The 20,029-nt window shown below is 38.7% G+C and overlaps 2 protein-coding genes across 2 annotated transcripts; both read left to right on the forward strand.

Moving 5' to 3' along the window:
- Positions 1-11,591: 11,591 nt before the first annotated feature.
- LOC308121865 (olfactory receptor 1E16-like) lies at positions 11,592-18,456 on the forward strand (the record flags this gene model as incomplete). The annotated part of the gene is made up of 2 exons (XM_080483391.1): positions 11,592-11,782; positions 17,676-18,456. 2 exons carry the CDS (start codon positions 11,592-11,594, stop codon positions 18,454-18,456), a joined length of 972 nt encoding a protein of 323 aa, XP_080339517.1.
- LOC308121327 (olfactory receptor 1f45-like) lies at positions 13,989-14,981 on the forward strand (the record flags this gene model as incomplete). Its single annotated transcript, XM_080482504.1, has 1 exon — positions 13,989-14,981. One exon carries the CDS (start codon positions 13,989-13,991, stop codon positions 14,979-14,981), a length of 993 nt encoding a protein of 330 aa, XP_080338630.1.
- Positions 18,457-20,029: the final 1,573 nt, after the last annotated feature.

Here is a 20,029-nt window from a genome sequence, read left to right on the forward strand (position 1 = left end):
GCACACCTTTTTAAGCCTTCTGCCACGCACATGCACACAAACACACACGTCTGCTTCAGCGATCTCAGTCAGTCTGTTAAAGGTTGAACTGGCTGCTCGTTCTAGCTGGTTGTCGGTATAATGCAGTGCCCAGGTTTGTGTGTGGCCTTGTTTTCTCGTACAGACCGCTGGGAAATTTAACCACTAACAAGTCACACACACACACACACACACACACACACACACACACACACACGTTTGTGTGATATGCTTCAGCGCGGCAGACCAAGCGCAGACTTGCCTGATCAGACATCTAAAAACAACAACACACACACACACACACACACACACACACACACACACACACACACACACACACACACACACACACACACACACACACACACACACACACACACACACACACACACACACACACACACACACACACACACACGTGTCCTATTCACTGCCCTCCTCTGCATGTGCCCTTAAAGGTGGCGGGAAAGAATCGACTCTTTTCTGTCTGCCGAGCGCTGTGGAGAGCGAATTCGTCCTACTCTTTTTAGCTCATTGTATTTTAGCCAAACGAAGCCTAACAAGCAAACAAATAGACAAACAAGCCGCGTTGGCGGTCTTGTTTCGGATATTTGTTTGTCCATGATTCTTTGTGACTGTGTTTTGACAGTCCATGCATATTAACTGACCGACTAGTGTTGTGATTAATAACTATCACCCCCCCCAAAGCTCCGCCCCCGTCTCATTGTGCTCCTTTTTCTAACAGTGTTGTGAAGGAACTCGTTGACAGTTGCTGTATGAGCAGGGTTAATGAACTCAGAATGGAAATGCTCCTTATTTGTCTTAATTCGCTTTTTCCTCTCTCCTTAATTCTGCATTAATTAAGTCCATTTTGCACAACTGAAGCATGTGCTCCTTTATCAGATTAATTAAAAAAAAAAAGTGTATAAAAAATGTTCTATTGTTTATTTTATATTTTTCCAATGGAAGTAATGTTCCAAACTAAGGTAACATGTGTAGAATATATTTAATATGAATCTTATATAGAACATGATGACTTTAGATATTGGTGATATACATTATATTGGTGTTTAGTCTATGATTGTGTATACGGTTAGCTTCTAGCCACTTCACAGTCACTCGCTGACAATGTCTTGTGCTTTGAGAGCAGCAAATCCTCCCTAATCATTGATGGATTTTTACTTTCTTTCTCTTGTGCTCTTTTATTATTATATTTTTTTTCCATATGTTTATAATTTAATGTAATCCATTTTCGTTGTTTTTTTTTTTTTTTTTTTTTTTGCTTTAAAGAAATCGCTTTGTAACAGCACTAGGTCTTAAAAAAAAAATATTGTTTATATTGATCAGGGTTCAAATCTGTACAGAGATAAACATTTTCAAACCAATTGTAAATAGCACTAATGCTCCCTCTCCCCTCCTCCAGACTTCAAAATGGAATACATCTGTAAACTAAATAAAGGTTATTGAAGTGCTCCACTTCGTTGTCATGACTCTTTGTGTGTGTGTATATATAGATATATATATATATATTTTATTCAGATCAACAGTTTCTGTTCAAGTAGTTTTTAGGACGAGAATTTTCCCAACAGATGAAACAGAAACATTTAGATTTTTATTTAGACGTTTAAATTGTTGCCAAATGTTGCATAAGCCTATGCTACGCACTATATATGGCATTTAAAGCCCAAACTAATTTGTAATATCTGTCATTATCTGTGTGTTAATGTACAAAAAACAAAAGTACAAACCACAAATGATAAACTGAAAACTGTATTTTGAATTGTAGAATAACAGCAAAGAATCATTCATGATTGCATGACTGATCAACTCTTTAGTATCTACAATGGGGACTAGTGTACAATTATTCTGGCAGACCTGCAAAATACTGACTTCTACTGTATAAATCATTTGCAGATGTTTTTAACCTTTATTATGACCATATACATCTATATCTATTTGAAAATGAACATAAAAGGTATTGATAGGATGCACTAACAAAACTGTATTCTTATCATTGTGAAAGGTGTAAAGTAGAAGTGCCATGCTATATGGTAACTTTACATTGTCCAGAAACCATGTACACGTATTCTACTGTGACTGTCATCAATTTGTTGTTCTGAGGTGTAAATTATGGGTTGAAATATGGATACTTGCCCAATTAAAAGCATCTAAAACTGTGTCAAATGTGTGTTTAAAGTTAATAGTGCATCATTAATTATATGTGTATGTGCATGAATCCTTTTTAAGGAAGTGTGTGCATTACTCCATCATCAGTAATATTACCGTTTAATATTTTTGCAGTACCAGCAATAACAATTGCATGTAATGATAGCATAATATTGATTTAGAAAGAGAAGTACTATAGTTTATTTTCAATAATATTTAATTTCTTAATGAGCAAAAGGTCCAATGTCATGACCCCTTCTTTCACTATTAAGAATAGATACAAAAGTACTTGAGTAAACAGTGAGGATTGTGTTCTGGAAGGTCTAAATTTAAATAAATAAAAAATGAGAAAAAAACAAACAACAATGTTCTGAGTGAACTAACTGAGTTACATTCCAGCTTTGTGTGCAGGAATGTGTTGTCAAGAGATTCACTTATGATGGCATCTGCTGATCAGACCTTGTGATGTCCCTTACAGCCGCAGTTGAATGTGTAACTTGTCAGACAAAGCTTGTTGACTGTCAACTTTCATAAAAGGCAATCAGCAGTAAACGATCAGAGACTTAGTGAAGCTTGTCACGCAAAAACAAGATTACTTTCCACTCACACGGCGATGAAGCTGATAAAAAGTCTTAAGTGCATCGAAGGAATAAAGTGAAGTTGCACAATATTACTGCAAGTTGTTCAGTCTCTCGCCGCGCCGTTTGCACAACAGTGAGGAGGGCCAAAGTGCGGCAGGAAGGGCAGTGAGGAACAAAAAGTACAAGTCAGCCCGACTTCCTCAGAGCAGCTTTACAAACCTGTTACACCTCATTATAAAACTCAAACACGATGCATCACAGCGGTCATGAGGGCGTGAATAAGGCAACTATAGAGACGATAGGCATAGTTTAGTAGTGGGGTAGTTTGCATGCAGGCTTCTTTTCACAGCTCAAAAACTTGCTTTTGAGGTCGATTAGTGCCTCTAAATTTCTTTGAAAAAAGGTTTGAAAGTCAGTGTGTGTCTCTCGGTGTTTGCCCTGAGATGTTTGACTTCAGCCATAATCAGCTGGTATTGGCTGCAGGGCCACACACTTGGGTGGATGCAAGGAAAAGCAAGTGTGTTCAGATTTTGACATGGTGTATTTTTTTAAATATAATGTTCAGTTTTTTGTTCTGGTTCTTGTCCACCACATGGTGAAGTAGGCCAGATATTCCACACAAGAGGATTGTGCTTATAGTATACAATATATAGCACCTGTCCTGAACTTGGTGTGTGTGTGACATGAAACCTCGGTGTCTTTTCTTAAAATACAAATTACCGCCTCTGGGATGCATCAATAAACATTTGAATGTATGTGACATTCAAGTGTAAACACTGTAAACATGAATGAAGCCGATAGGATTTCACGTGTCTGACACTCCAGACGACAACAACAGGGTTTGAAATGAGTAAGACTGCTGCGGGGAGACACCCTTTCATAAAGCTGCCATTACATGTTCATTCCCCATGTTTGGATGGATTAGATAGATGAAATATAATCACACAGTAAGATGCACTGAGCATTAACCAAAGAGTAGAGCGAGACGTGTGTCTCAGTCCTCTGTGAAAGCTTTCTGTGCAGTAAAGGTTGAGGATGGCGCCATCTACTGGCATTACACCTCCATTACAGTATCTTTACCTTAGAGTAGGCCAAAAGTGTCTTCTAATATAGAATTATTCTCGGCTTCTGGCTATATATTTTTATGCACACTTTGCAATCAGAGGAGCTTCCAAAGACACTTTCATCACGTGAAAAAATGGATAAACCTAATAATGAACTACTGAACTTATTCAGGAAATAAAACACCAGACATTGCACTCTGTAAACCAGTGGTCCTGGTTTGCTTGGGCCATTTGTAAAATTGCCAAAATACAGTCGCGATCATTCAGGGTTATGCTGTGAATAACTGTCCGTGGAGGCTCAATTTACTAATTAAAATAGTTGTCAGCAACTGAGGTTCCATAACATTGCATTTGTTGACCTCTATTGTAGAAAGTTGTTCATCACGTCAGGAACACTTTGACAAGACCTTAATCATGTCTTGTTCTTTCAAAGGCAAGACAAGGTAAATGATGCATTTATGTGTATTTTATACAATTGAAATAATCATACTTCACTCATATTTGTGCTACAGTAAACAAACAACTTAACGATTATATTTGGACAATGTCCTATATGAGGGAGAATTTTGATTCGATTTTTCTGATACTGGCTTTTGTCTGTTTAATAATAATTTCCATTATGAACTGTGAGCCGTCATCACTTTATAATAATAACTTCATCAACTACAAACCAAGGTTTATCTTGCACTTCTTTGATTGAATTAATCCGACTTTTTTAAAAGAATTATCATGTATTTACCTTCACAACTACACAATGTTTGACGTCTGCATAATTCAAATGCAGTTTGTTGCTACATGTGCGTGTTTGCTCTGTCATCTCACAAACGCTTGTTGTCACATTTTTTTGCATGTACATAACATTTGCAGTACAATGACTTTTTTGGTACCACAGGGGGGAAAATGTTAAAGTATTTAATCTTCACTCTAGTCCATAGTGATTAGACATTGTTCATTGTCATTCAATATCAATCTTTACCTTCTGATTTCTATTTATAAAACTACCCTCTGTTCACTTTTGATGGCGGCTGACGCGGGTTCCCATAGGGGCCAGAAATGTAGTCGAGCAGATGGCGTGTATAATGTGAGAGACCACAAAACAGCTGCACGATTGACTTGATTGTCCCGTTGTAGAAGATTTGACCTCAGCAGCCGTGAGTGCTTTCAGCCATGCTTTGGTTTGTCAATACCGTCTGAAGAAACCGGAGCGAGGTAAGAAAGGAAAGGGCAAGCAGTCATTTTTAATTTCATTAGAGGTCCGGCATGTGTATTTAATCCAATTGTTTCCAATAATTGTTTCTTATAATTTCCAAAGTTTTTATGTAACATCATAAATGCATTGATTTAAAATTCTGGACTGATTATAGCGCTAATTACAACACGACCATCGACAGGCACCACAACTTTACAGAGAAAAACCCACCTATTCCACGTGAACGAGTATAGCGGACGATGTTATGGGAGCAACATCCCAGGTGTTGTAAAGTCAGTAGATATAAATTAAAAAACATATCAGGAAGTGGTCTGACAACAGAGGGTTGTGAGGAAAAACTGTTAATTGATCAATGTCCATACTGAGAACTAATACAATTAAAACATAGAGACATTTGTTGTTGATTCTTCATGAGCAGCAGTAGTATCGTGGTATTTATCTTGCATTGTACAAGAATGTCCCAGGTTTGAGTGGAGGTGATGCTTGCATGTACTCCATGTGTATTTATGGGATTGCTTTAGGTACTCTGGCTGTCTCTCAGTGTTCTGCTTGTTTAAAAAAAATAAATAAATCAGAAAGATCCTTGATGTTGAGTTCAGCAGAGGCAACAGTTTATGCAACCCAGATCTTAATCAAATTGAGGGCAGCACCGGTAAATTGCACAATCCCTAAGACAACCAATTCTTATTTAATAGTTTACCACCCAAGTGAGCAATCTGTGGTATTTTCTTTTCTTTCCAAAGGAGAATTCAAGCAGTGCAGCACCCAGACCATATGATTGTAAGAGCAGTCGGGACCTGATTGGTCATAGCTCCCAGATGAGATTGTGCATGTGGTCATTTGAAAAACTAAAAAGTTCTCCTTTCAGGAGGTTCATCACCACTTTGGCCGTAGATTTGAGTTCAGAGTAACAAATTCTGGCGGACATGTGGAGCCGTTATCCTCATTAAACATAGTGAAGGCCCGAGGGAGGCACGTCGTTTACCTGACCAGGATGAGAGAGACTGTGAGTGCATCAGGAAATGCACGGACAAACAAGGACATACAAAGTATGTTAGAATCGCTCTATCTCAGTAGCAGAAACTAAATGCAACACAACTGTCAAAGCACTTATTCCTCTTATCATTATGGCTAATAGTTTATGATTTGGATCAAGTTTAACATGATTTTTGTGACAACCTGAAGGTAAATACAAAAATGTGTTTCCTTTGCAGCTTAACAATGTATTTGTGGTTATTGTCAGCTCTTTGTGTTATTTTTATGTCTGTTTGAACTAGTTTTATGGTCTCTTGAACTAGTTTTATGGTCTCTTTGGGGTCCATTAATGAGTTTTCCCCAGACAACATATCAATGTTCCGTTGCAATGCTCATTTTGAGCTACATGAGCCAGAATGCCCCTCTTTATCAGGGGGCCCATTGGGCCCATGTATTCATCCTGATGGTCTCAACATGTGGATTGAGTATGAATCAGCGCAGTATCGCAATTATTCACAACTTCAGAATTGATAAGCGAACTGATCTCATTACAAGTTACCAAACAGTTTAAACCCGGAAAAACACAATAACTCCTGTATGGATTGCCTATTTGAAATCTGGTAATACATATTTTGAACGTCAGTATATCAGATCACAGACAACTTACAAAATTAATTTGAAAGAGCTGTGGGAGGCCAATGACGACAGAAGGCTGGGATAAAAACAAGAAAAAGGACATTAAAATGAAAGAAGAAACAAGAAAATATGGGGGAGAAAAAGAGCAAAAATATGAAAAAGAACAAAAAACATCAAAAGGAGACAAGGAAATAAGCAAGAAATCCCAACCGCATTGATATTCTTGGAAAGCCATGTAAGCGGTGTAAGAAATGTAAGAGGTGTGATATCAAATAAATAAAAACAAACCCCATTAGTTATTAAAGTTACCAAAACAAAAGTAAGTTGTACGATCTGTGTGATAAATATTTGTGTTTGTGTCTGCTTGATGGGGGGCCGAGGAGAGGCGAGTGAGAGCTGAAGCGAGCCTCCGAGGATCAATTAGTTAGTTTGGTCACAACAGGTTTAAACGAGATTCCGTTCTTCCGGGAAACGGGCTTGTAGGACAAGAAAAACAGATCAGGCCTCTCTTGAGGGTAAAAGCAAAGAAACAGTGACGCTGTGGTGGGATTCCCCCGGGCCCACCTGCTGAGGAGTACACAGACCTGTTTGTAATGCTGGAAAGTCAGATGAAGTTTACTTTTAGAAGTTTTATAGTCCATAAAGACTGTTTTTGGCTCTTTGTGGGAAGTATTTAACCAACGAAGGAATATAATATTTATCAGTATTAATACGACTATTACACTATCATTGTAAAGTGAAAAACTACAAGACAATTCCCACTATTAGTGGTGTAAAGGTGAGAGCAATTCATAATAGATCTAATAATTACAATTTTAATCACAACTATGGGTAGAACTTCTTCTACGAGCAATGCAAATACTGTGACTGCAATAAAAAAATAGCCTGGCGGTTAAGTTTGATGTACTTAATACACACAAATAAGACATTGAGACAAAATGACATAATGTTCAATCTGACACCACAAAGTAAAGGCAGTTTGTTCCAGTGTTTCAAAAACTGAGGGTTCATAAGAACAGCTCTAAATCAGACCAGAGGTAATTTATTTAAACAAAGGAACATTACCATAATATTTTTTTTAATGATACATTGATAATCATACACAGACTCTGCTTCAATTGAACTTCAAGCAATATATTTATAACAAAGTTTAATTCATCAAATCTTGAACAAACTTCACAGAGGAGATAAAAATCATCAAGTATGGCCGTATGCAGTAGAAACACATTCATACTTTAAGATGTGAAAATCACATTAAATGTCTTTGTGAAGATTCTCAGTCACTGATGTGATGATACATCAAACCGTATCTCAATGGCACCTCAACGCGCTGGAATTAAAACGTGTCACATCAAATTCGAAGGCTTCATCAGATGAAGGCGAGTTAAAATATTAGCTTTGTAAGTAATTCCAGTTGTCTTATATTGATTCCCATGAGAGGCTGCAGAGTGTTGAACTGCAGGATTGAAGCTGGGGGGGATTCAAACTGTCAAATCCTCAAACACCTGCTATATACCCACAGAGCTAATTCATTTGTCAACAGAAGCTTAATAGTGAATCCCTGTGGATGACGCTTCATCTAACAGTTTAGGTTTAGAGGCTCTGGAGCTTTAATATCCTCTTGAGTGCGTACTGACACTGTTTGAGCCAAATCACGCTGAACATCAAGGGGATATTAATCGTTGCGAGCAAATATTTCCGAGGAATTCAACATATTCCAGCTCGTCAGACAGATCAGAGCTGAATTTTGTGCTTCACGTGGGCCCGAAGGCTTCACAAAACTGCAACTCGTTGATTAGGCCATCCTTCGTTTTCTACAATCGCATAGGCCACCATGTGAAATAAGGACTATTTTAACTGAGCAGGTCTCAACGCCACATGGCGAGACACACAGTGGTGATGTGGTTGGATTTCCACCTCATAACAATGATTTCCTGGTTCAGTTTCAGTCTTTGGAGGGGACTTCCTGTTGAAGCATGAAAACAACAATTTGAGATTAACTGGTCACTCGAAATTGCCCATAGAAATGACTGAGCGTGTGTCTTTGTCTTTGTCCTGTGATCACACATGACCTTTTCTTCAGCTTCCCATGACTTCGAGTCGAGTAAGGTGGGATAGAAAATTGAAAAATAGAAAAACGGTGTTTCTTTGACGTATCAAGCCATCGGGGTCAGAAAAGTTTCTACCTCAGTGAGATGACGCGCTCGCCACAGCCATAAAGTTTAACTTCCTCAAATGTCTTTGTCCCTTGATTGTACCCTGAAGTTAGGGACGGGTGTTTACTGTTCAGCGTGTGTCATCATCCTGCATTAGCAGCTGCAACAAACAGCTCATTAACAGCCTCATTAGTCAGAGGGGTTTTTTTTTTGCGGCTCTCAGCCGGCGAGCAAAGAACAGATGAGTTGCGAAATGAAGTTTGTTCGGACTTGATTATCGTGATTAAACTAAATCATACCAATAGTTTATTCTCGCTTGCAGAGAAATCCGTCATGCTCTGCTGGCTCGAGGTCACCGTTACCTCACAAGTGTCTGTCAAGAAGTTGGAAACCCATTCAGGATTTTTGATCCATTTATCTTTTAATACGAGTCAGATATGAGATGGTGAAGCTTTCATAGTACTGGTAAAGTCACTGTGACCTTCATCTTTATGTTTCTGTTACACATAATCAAAGTGCCAACACATTTTTTATTTCCTCCATCGGTAAAAATGTTTGAACCCGAATTTGGAAGCTTGAAGCTTTTAACCAAAACAATATCTCATTGATTGATAGTGGAAAGGTAAAGTTGAGTGTCATTTGCAACGCAATGGAATTATGTATTGTATTTGCAGATTATACTACCAAGAGGAAGGAGACAGTGAAAAGGAGAGTCAGCTGGAGCCCGTGGGCAAACAATACCAATTTTACTAATAAACATGTCGGTCATCGATCATCGAAATACTTTTTTAACTCCAAATATCGTATTATTTCCTGAACAAATTGCCTGTCGTCATGTTAGTTTATCTCACTTCTAAAAGGATGTCTGGGGATTGTACCAAAACTAGAATGCTAAAAAAATCAGAGGTGCGTCTGCTTGGACACATTCAAATGAACACGATGTGCTTTTATTCATATTGTAGCTGGTGGTTCGTCACTTTATGTGTACAGTTTGGTTTCAAGCTACGTAAAGGTTCCATCTTCTGCAAAAAAAAAAAAAAAGCCCCAGAAATGAAAACGAATCAGATATTTTTCCTTCAACTAGGGAAAGAACCATCCCCTCTGGTAGTGGATAAGCAATTTGACCCTCTCACAGGTAGATGAGCTCTGCCCTTCCTTTGAATATAATGTTGTTGGACGTCTGACAACTTTGTGAAATTGTTGAAAAAGTGAATTTTATGGGACATTTAAAGCTGAAAGCTTTCTGAAGGTGTGTCATTTTAATACATCATTCAATGTGTTTTCAGTTTATTATTGAATGCCTGCTGAGAATTGTAGTTACTTGGTGGTCTTGGCATCAATATTTTATTTTATTTTTTTGCATGTATCCCCCTGGGCAGCTTTAAGCCTTTAGTAAAACAGATCTGATCACCTTGTGTTGAAAAAAACAAAACTGATTATCTCTTTGCAAAGGGTCTGACATGCTCTTTATTCTGCCAACGGTCTTGATTTATCATTGATGTTATTGGCAGGACCACCTTGATTCAAAGTCATATGGCGCTTTTCCACTAATACCTACTGAGCCCCACTCGACTCGCCTTGGTTGATATACATTAAAATATTGTACCACCACGACGTGGGCGGAGCCATTGAAGCTTTTGCCCGTTGTGCACAACTAATCATCCCCGATATGATGCGGAGAAAACATGCATTGGATATCAGCTCAAATAATAAATGAAATAGTATTTTTATAATTTAACAGTATTACAAAATGTGAATTATCACTATTGTGCTTCACTGTCCACTGTTTGTTAGCAGCAGCTGACAAACAAACGGTAAGATACTTGGAAATGTGGTACCACAACGTTCGCCAGGACAGCTGCAGGTTTTGGTCGGGCTTTTTAACATCTGCTGTGAATAGGGTCTGATCTCATCTTTTTTGTGACTAACCCGAAACCTGCAATTCAAATTTTTGCACACCAGACCACGACCTCGATCACATTTGGTACCAAATCAGATATGTGTCTGATGTCTTTCAATTTGGGGTCGGACAACGATCACACTGCAGTCTGATGGAGTTTGTATTCAAAATGTAGTGTGAACGATCGCACAACGAAATCGGATCTCAGCAAGAAATTGGAGCAGAGCATCGAGACCTGCTGTGTGAAAGCAGCCTTGCATTCTGGGATTATGACAGAATGACTCAAAACTTAGACTTTGAATCTTCATTCTTCAATGGCAAAATTATTGGGTTTTGGTGGGAATACAAATGAGTCAATGGAATAGCGAGACCGCATAGGGCTGAAATAAAGATTCTAGCCTGAGGCTATTGAACTGATGACCTTCAGGCCTCACTGAGATTCAACTGTTACACCAGAAATGTGCTAATCAACATAATGCTATGTGTGTTTGTTTTAATTCGACTGCTTTTGATGGCTATTCAGCTCAGTTTGATTTTTAGGATAATATGCAGAAGGTCCACGGCGCACATGTTCTCAGTGTGTAGAATGTCCATGATCAAGGAGCAATGAGCCTGAGGCTGGAGGAAATCCTCAGATGGTCATTTTGTTGACAGTCTTCAAAACACTTCTCCATTAATGTGCCAACAACTTTGTTGACAAAGTCTATGACGTCAGTGAATTTACACAGCGAGCAATGTGACGAACCCACAAAGGAGAACAGCATAAGATAAAGCTCGTCAGAGCAAATGACGGAGGGGAGCTCATCACGGTGTACAGAACAGAGCCCAGCATCGTCGTACGGCACTGTCTTCTGTCCTCAGACTGGAGAAGAAAGCAATTTCTCCATGGAGCTTTTCAACTCTGCCCTCGGAAAGAACATCACCTTTGTGCGTCCTGCATATTTCATAATAAGTGGATTCATTGGCATTCCAGATGTGAAGTTTTACTATTTCTTCTGCCTCTTTGTTTTCATTGTTTCAGTCCTGGGAAACTCAGCTGTGATGGCTGTGATATACTTGGATCATCACCTGAGAACTCCTAAATACATTGCAGTCTTCAGCCTGGCATTGGCGGACTTGTTAAATTGCTGTGTTTTGGTGCCAAAAGTTCTTGACATCTTCCTTTTCAATCACAAGCACATATCCTACAACGACTGTATGACGTTCCTTTTTTTCTGCTACGTCTGCACGGAGATGCAGGCCCTGAACCTGGTTGCATTAGCCTATGATCGAGTTATCGCGATCCTCTATCCTCTGCACTATCATGTGAAGGTGACAAATAAGTTCATGATTAGTCTGCTTTCCTTTTTCTGGATTTTTTCAATTATTGCAGTGCTGATTGCAACTGGCTTACTTACGAGGCTTTCTTTTTGTCAGTCGGTGGTTATTACAAGTTTTTTCTGTGACCATGGTCAAATATATCGGCTTGCTTGCAATGATAAATCACCCAGCTTCATTATTAGTATTATACTACCAGGTCTCATACTTTGGCTTCCTCTTGCACTGATTTTGTGTAGTTACATAGGTATTGTGTATGCTTTAAGTAAAATAGCCACAGTTAAGGAAAGACTGAAGGCTTTAAAGACCTGCATAGCTCATGTTTTGTTAGTGACAATGTTTTTCCTTCCAATATTAATTACATACACTATGATGGGAAAAATTCCTATAAATATGAGAATTATAAACCTATCACTGGCCCAAATACTTCCTTCCATGTTGGACCCGATTATATATGTTCTGCAGACAGAGGAAATCAAAGAATCACTGAAAAAGCTGTTAAGAAAAAAATTACACAAAATTACAAATCAAAAAATTGCAACAATGTAAGTGTTTGTATTAGTAAATAGGATTACTTTCTATATGTGGGCCTCCATCTGAACATAACTAAACAGGAATTGATTCTGCTTCTGTGAAATGGACATTTAATGAAAAGCAGCCGAGCAGGTTTCACATAACAACAATTACAAGAACAAAATCATGTGTTTGTTACTATTGAAGTTGCTTTCTGAAAAAGTGATACGTCTTTTTCCACAAACGTTGAACTTTATCAAAAGAACAAATATGACTTACAGTGTATGTGAGAAGAAAGAAAAACCCTCCAATTTCTGTGTGGAGTGAAGATGTTTTACTCGTGAATAGATGAGATTATCTGGTCACCTGTCTAAACTGTACCGTTCCTTTCATCCACTGTCAGATAGAATAATCCTGCGGTGACTCTGACATTGATCGAGTGTATATATATATATATATATATATATATATATATATATATATATATATATATATATATATAAACTGACACATAAATGTGTGTAAAATTACAAGACAACAGACTTAGAAATGAATCCATGCAGTACCATCATGTCATTTGGAATATTGTGAGGAAACATTGTAAAGGTGATCTACCTGCTGTGTATGTGTCTATTAATTCTCATTTTCATATCATATATGCTTTTGATAGAAAAAAACTACCATTAACCAAATAAAGGATCGATTGAAAATGTTGCGTTGTTTTTGAATCACAAATACACAATTTGTTATTCATCTAAATGTGTTAATATACATACTCGCAGCAAACTTTGATCAGGCAGATGTCCTCATGTATTGTTTGTCTCCACCACAGTGTTGAAATACAAAGTCAGTTTAAATAACTCTGAATGTGATGAAGCCAGTAACGTAATAACTTGTCACAACTGTAATTGAGAGCGATTGTTGCACAGTAAGCATCCTCAATAAATGTAAATGACACCTATACCATCAACTATTAATATTTCAGATGCACATACTGCACAAAACCTTCTATAAAGAATAAAGAAAAGCAGCTTTATTGAGTATTTTTAAATAATTGACTGGTTTATTTTTTTAGTGCTACTTCAATTATGCAATGACTTATTTCTAATTATTTAATATCGGCAAGATATTATGATGATAATGGCTCAGATAGTCGATTAGACTTTAAGAAAGGAATTACTGGCCAGTTTTACAGATCGTCAGTGAGATGAAGTAAAATGGACTGATCAATGCAGAATCAAAAAAATAAAAAGAGTTCCATAGAAATGGGGGGCCTGACTGTGACGTTATTCATTGGAGGTGCAGGGGCGGATTGTTTGCCCTTGTAGCCACATCTGCCACAGCAGATAAATGTTGTCTGGGTGCCGTCATGAGAACTTGAGAAACGAGTTGCCACACATCCAGACCTACAGGGAACGATCCTCTGATCATACTAAAAGCTTCGGCTCCACAATGGACTTGTTCAACTCTGCTCTCGGGAGAAACATCACATTTGTGCATCCTGCGTACTTCCTAATCAGTGGCTTTATCGGCATACCCGATATCAAGTATTACTACGGCTTTCTGTTTTTTGTGTACATCGTGTCAGTGCTGGGGAACACAACTGTCATGGCTGCGATATGCTTGGATCACAAACTGAGGAGTCCGAAATATATCGCCGTTTTTAACTTGGTGTTTGTGGATCTGTTTGGGAACACCGCTCTGGTGCCGAAGGTCCTTGACATCTTTCTTTTCAACAATAACCGTATCGCCTACAACGACTGCTTGACATTCCTGTTTTTCTGCTACACCTGCCTCTGCATGCAGTCGTTTAATCTGGTCGCACTGGCTTATGACAGACTGGTGGCCATTATCTTTCCTCTGCACTATTCAGTGAAGGTGACCCACAGGTTTATGTTTTCCATGATTGCCTTTTTCTGGGCTTTTGTCGTATTAGCTGTGCTCATTTCTATCGGTCTCCTCACAAGACTTTCCATCTGTGGTTCTGTGGTGATTAACAGTTATTTTTGTGATCACGGCCAGTTTTATCGACTTGCTTGCAACGACCATTTCCCCAATTATGTGGTTAGTTGTTTGTACCCTGTCATTATTTTCTGGCTTCCACTAGTTTTTATCTTGCTAAGTTATGTTTATATTGGCTGCACTTTAGTTAAAGTGGCCAATGTTCAACAAGGACTCAAGGCCTTCAAAACGTGCATAGGTCACCTCTTACTGGTTGCCATTTATTTTATTCCACTTTTGATTACATTCACCTTAATGGAGAAAATACATCCAAATGCCAGGATCATAAACTTGTCACTGACTTCTGTCTTCCCTCCCATGTTGAATCCGATCATATATGTTCTGCAGACACAAGAAATGAAAGAGTCTCTTAAAAGATTATTGAAAATTAGAGGGCGGCCCAAACAAACTGTGACAAAAATAGTTAAGGTGATCGCTGTGTAAAATGAATTCACTACTTTATTAGTCTTGGAAAAGCACAACATAACTTGTGTAGACTTGTATAGAAATGTTTTCATACTTTGAAGATGTAAATATGTAATGCGTATACATATCCTGCTGGCTGTTTTGTGAGTTCAAACATGAAGTAATAATCGGTTAAATAAGATGGAATACATGGGAATCATGGTGAATCGACATGTCTTGATCATAGTTTTCTTATTCTGGCAGATCTTTTTTTTTTTATGCAATTCTGTCTGTATTTTGGTGTTTTTCTGGTTACAAACAACTGAGTCGACTGAAAATGTGGATTGTAAATAAAATGTATTTGTCAATTCACCCTTCATGAGACACATTGAGATATTGATAAGAGACAATACTGTACATGTCTCAGAAATGATGATAATCAGGTTGATTGTTTTCTGTAATACTATCTTCTGCATAAAAATACAGAGACACAGTTTTGCCACATTTGAGTACTGTGCTTTTGTCAAGCAGTTATCTGACTACTTGCTGTTTTTCTGGTGTGAATATATTGTAAATATCTCGTGCAATTGAGTTATACTGTACATGAACTAAAGTTTCTCCTAAACCATCCTGCCGAGTCTAAATATGAAGTGAAAAACGAAAGATCTGTGAAACACAAATTGCATTCATGGTTCTTTTGCAAAATTATGAAGCCAAAAAACCTGGAGCTGCTGGCAGTACCTCAATGGTATTGTTGTGGGGGCTGTCAGGTGGGATAGCACAAGGACTTGGGGATGCCATTTCTTGGGACTTTTATCTGGGATAAAGCTGTAGTTTTTGTGTTTTTATTATTCGGTCACTCTGCCATGTGTATATCACCTTGGTTAGAGCGGGTTATAATTGCTATGACACCGTGAGTGAGACGGGCGTGGCAGCTGATCACATCCCTCTATTCTGTATGATGAGCATACTTGTTAATGATTTCAGAGTTCTAAGTTCTCCAACGGAGCTTCAGGCACCACAGTATTGTAGTCTCCAGAGACCAGACATGGAGCGTCGGCCACCCGGTCAGGCCTTGGTAAGAGCCAGGAGACTAGTTGTCTTTATGGCCAGCTGCGCTCCCTGCAAGGCTGTACAACTCTGCCATGAGTCCAAGGCCGAGGTTTAAACATTTTCAAGTGAAAACAGCAAACTGTCATTGTATTTTGGTTTGTTGGTTTACATCGGAGCCACAGAAAATGGAACTTTTCTGAAATGGTGCCGCATGCGCACTACGATCATATGCCATCGTCTGGATCACATGTGGAGACACATTTCGTCTCTGATAAACCACCAATACCAAGTGCATTTTGGGAGGTTTATTATATAAACGCAGCACCCACAAGTACGTGCTACAGGAAAACCACATTGTTTTCAGCATTTCTGGGTTTTCCGGATATATGGAGATAGTCTTCACTTAAACTCAAAACGTATTTGAAACTATGTGTTTTCACTTGAGATGTCATGTGAATGGGGCATAACATTATTTTGCTCTTTGAGAGAAAAGCAGGGACCTGGGAAAAAAGTTCCTCTTTGCATCCCCACACAAATGGAAATTTGTGAAAATTCCAGATGGCTGCAGCGATCTGCTGAGTCCATGATGGAGTTGGCCGGGCCCTCGTGTGGTTGGTCTGCACTGTCAGAGAGCGTGCACCCAGGACCCCAATGCACTACCAGGTCCAAATTAGAGCAACATTGATTCTTTAGTCAAAGCAAACATGGGAAATTACAACAAAAAGTCCAAGCCATGGTACTGGGCAGGAACAAGCACAAACACAGACGGACCAACCAGACACGGGTCCAGACTGAGAGCTTAAATAGCCTCACTGGGAGGCCGGGGCCTTGACGAGACACACCAGACAATGATCAGGACTAACCAGGGAAGGAAACAGAGTGCTGAGGTGGAAACAGTGGAGACGGAAATACACAGAAAAAAATACAACAGGAACAGTAAACATGTGGAAATACAAACATAAATACACAATGACAAACTCATTGTATCACAGTGATGCTCTCATTTTTTTTCACGTTTGTTTTATCTACTTAACTTACTTTTATATCAGCCTTTCCCATTAATATTAGTTGAAGCTGAACCAAATGTTATGTTTAACTCATGATAAAAGGTTCACATGATCTCTCTATATCTGTGGCCTTTTAAACTATTTGAAGACTCTAGGAAATTGTCAACTGTGCTGCACAGTCCTGTATTGATGACTAACTCTATCTCTGGTTTGAGGGGCCTTTCTAGTTGTAGTTTGCATGTTCTCACTGTGTGTGTATTTTTCCCCAGGTCGTCCAGTTTTCATCATCGAAGATCATTTCTTTTGCTCACCCAGTGAGCTCAGCAGCATTACATCAGGCTGGTGTGAAGATGACACAGGGGGAAAGGCAGTGGCTATAAGTTTAGAACGACAGTCACACTGCTTCTCTTTCTCTCCGCTCTCTGCCAAACACACATGTGAGGACACCGAGTGGTGCTAGATTAGCAAAACAAAGTCCTCAAATGGAATTTTTCAACTCTGCTCTTAAGGAAAACATCACCTTTGTGCGTCCTGCATATTTTACAATAAGTGGTTTTGTTGGTATACCAAATATGAAATATTACTATGGCTTTCTCTTTTTTATTTACATTATTTCCTTCATTGGAAACATGACTGTGATGACGGTTCTGATTTTGGATCACACGTTAAGAAGTCCTAAATATATTGCAGTGTTTAATCTGGCATTGGTAGACCTGATAAGTAGCTCCGCTTTGATACCAAAGGTTATCGATACTTTTCTGTTCAACCATCGCTATATTTCCTATAACAACTGTTTGACCTACATGTTTTTCTGCTTCACTCTGGTCTCGATGCAGTCTCTTAATCTGGTTGCACTCTCCATCGACAGAGTGATGGCCATCCACCATCCACTGCACTATCAGGTGAAAGTCACGCACAGATTCATGCTGTCTGTGGTCGCTTCTTTCTGGCTCCTTGCTGTCATATTTGTTCTCATTGCAGTCGGTCTCATCACAAGACTTTCTTTCTGTGAGTCAGTGGTGATCAAGAGCTATTACTGTGACCATGGCCCCATATATCGGCTTGGTTGCAATGATGTCGCCCCAAACCGTGCCATAGCAGGTATCGCCATAATTGTTATTCTTGGGTTTCCACTGTCTTTCATCATAGGAAGTTACTGCTCTATTATTTATGCTTTATCAAAAATTTCTACAGTTCAGGGAAGAATGAAGGCCTTCAAAACCTGTACCGGTCACCTTTCTTTAGTGGCAATATATTACTTGCCAATTATATTTGTGTATTTAATCGGGTCCGCAATAAATCCAAATGCTAGAATTATAAGCTTGTCCTTGACTAGTGTCATCCCTCCCATGTTGAACCCAATCATTTATGTTTTTCAGACACAAGAAATCAAGGAATCATTAAAAAAGCTGCTGAAAGTCAGGGTGCAGTCCGAAATTGGCACAAAGAATTAACAAACCTATTCACACAGCTTTCATCATGAACATGGATATTATAAAATGGATTTGCATTGCAGTGTAAAAAACGGGTGGTGTGAATTAATTAATAGGTGAGTTCAATGTTTGTTTATTTTTTTGTTTTTTTTTAAACTAAGATCGAGAAGCAGATGTGTGCATTCAATAAGCTAAAGCTGTAACTTGTAATGCTTCACACAGAGGAAAAGTTGAGTTTCATTTGCAACGCAATGGAATTGTGAATTGTATTTGCAGATTATACGACCAAGAGGAAGGAGACATACAGTGAAGAGGAGAGTCAGCTGGAGCCTGTGGGCAAACAATACCAATTTCACTAATAAACATGTCGGTCATCGATCATCAAAATACTTTAACTCAAAATATCGTATTATTTCCTGAACAAATTGCCTGTCATCATGTTAGTTTATCTCACTTCTAAAAGGATGTCTGGGGATTGTACCAAAACTAGAATGCTAAAAAAATCAGAGGTGCGTCTGCTGGACACATTCAAATAAACACGATGTGCTTTTATTCATATTGTAGCTGGTGGTTCGTCACTTTATGTGTACAGTTTGGTTTCAAGCGAGTAGGCTACGTAAAGGTTCCATCTTCTGTAAAAAAAATAAAAAAATGCCCCAGAAATGAAAACGAATCAGATATTTTTCCTTCAACTAGGGAAAGAACCATCCCCTCTGGTAGTGGATAAGCAATTTGACCCTCTCACAGGTAGATGAGCTCTGCCCTTCCTTTGAATATAATGTTGTTGGACGTCTGACAACTTTGTGAAATTGTTGAAAATATATGGGACCTCTAAAGCTGAAAGCTTTCTGAAGGTGTGTCATTTCAATACATCATTCAATGTGTTTTCAGTTAATTATTGAATGCCTGCTGAGAATTGTAGTTACTTGGTGGTCTTGGCATCAATATTTTATTTTATTTTTTTGCATGTCTCCCCCTGGGCAGCTGGCTTAAAGCTGCCCAGGGGGAGACATGCAAAAAAATAAAATAAAATATTGATGCCAAGACCACCAAGTAACTACAATTCTCAGCAGTAAAACAGATCTGATCACCTTGTGTTGAAAAAAACAAAACTGATTATCTCTTTGCAAAGGGTCTGACATGCTCTTTATTCTGCCAACGGTCTTGATTTATCATTGATGTTATTGGCAGGACCACCTTGATTCAAAGTCATATGGCGCTTTTCCACTAATACCTACTGAGCCCCACTCGACTCGCCTTGGTTGATATACATTAAAATATTGTACCACCACGACGTGGGCGGAGCCATTGAAGCTTTTCCCCGTTGTGCACAACTAATCATCCCCGACATGATGCGGAGAAAACATGAATGGGATATCAGCTCAAATAATAAATGAAATAGTATTTTTATAATTTAACAGTATTACAAAATGTGAATTATCACTATTGTGCTTCACTGTCCACTGTTTGTTGTCTTGTGACTTCTGCCACAAGCAGTTAGGAGCAGCTGATGATAAAATAAGCCAAACAAACGGTACGATACTTTAAACTTTAATGGATATGTGGTTCAACAACGATCGCCAGGACAGTTGCA

This window comes from Lipophrys pholis (genome assembly GCF_963383615.2).
Source record: "Lipophrys pholis genome assembly, chromosome: 16".
Taxonomy (NCBI): Eukaryota; Metazoa; Chordata; class Actinopteri; order Blenniiformes; family Blenniidae; genus Lipophrys; species Lipophrys pholis.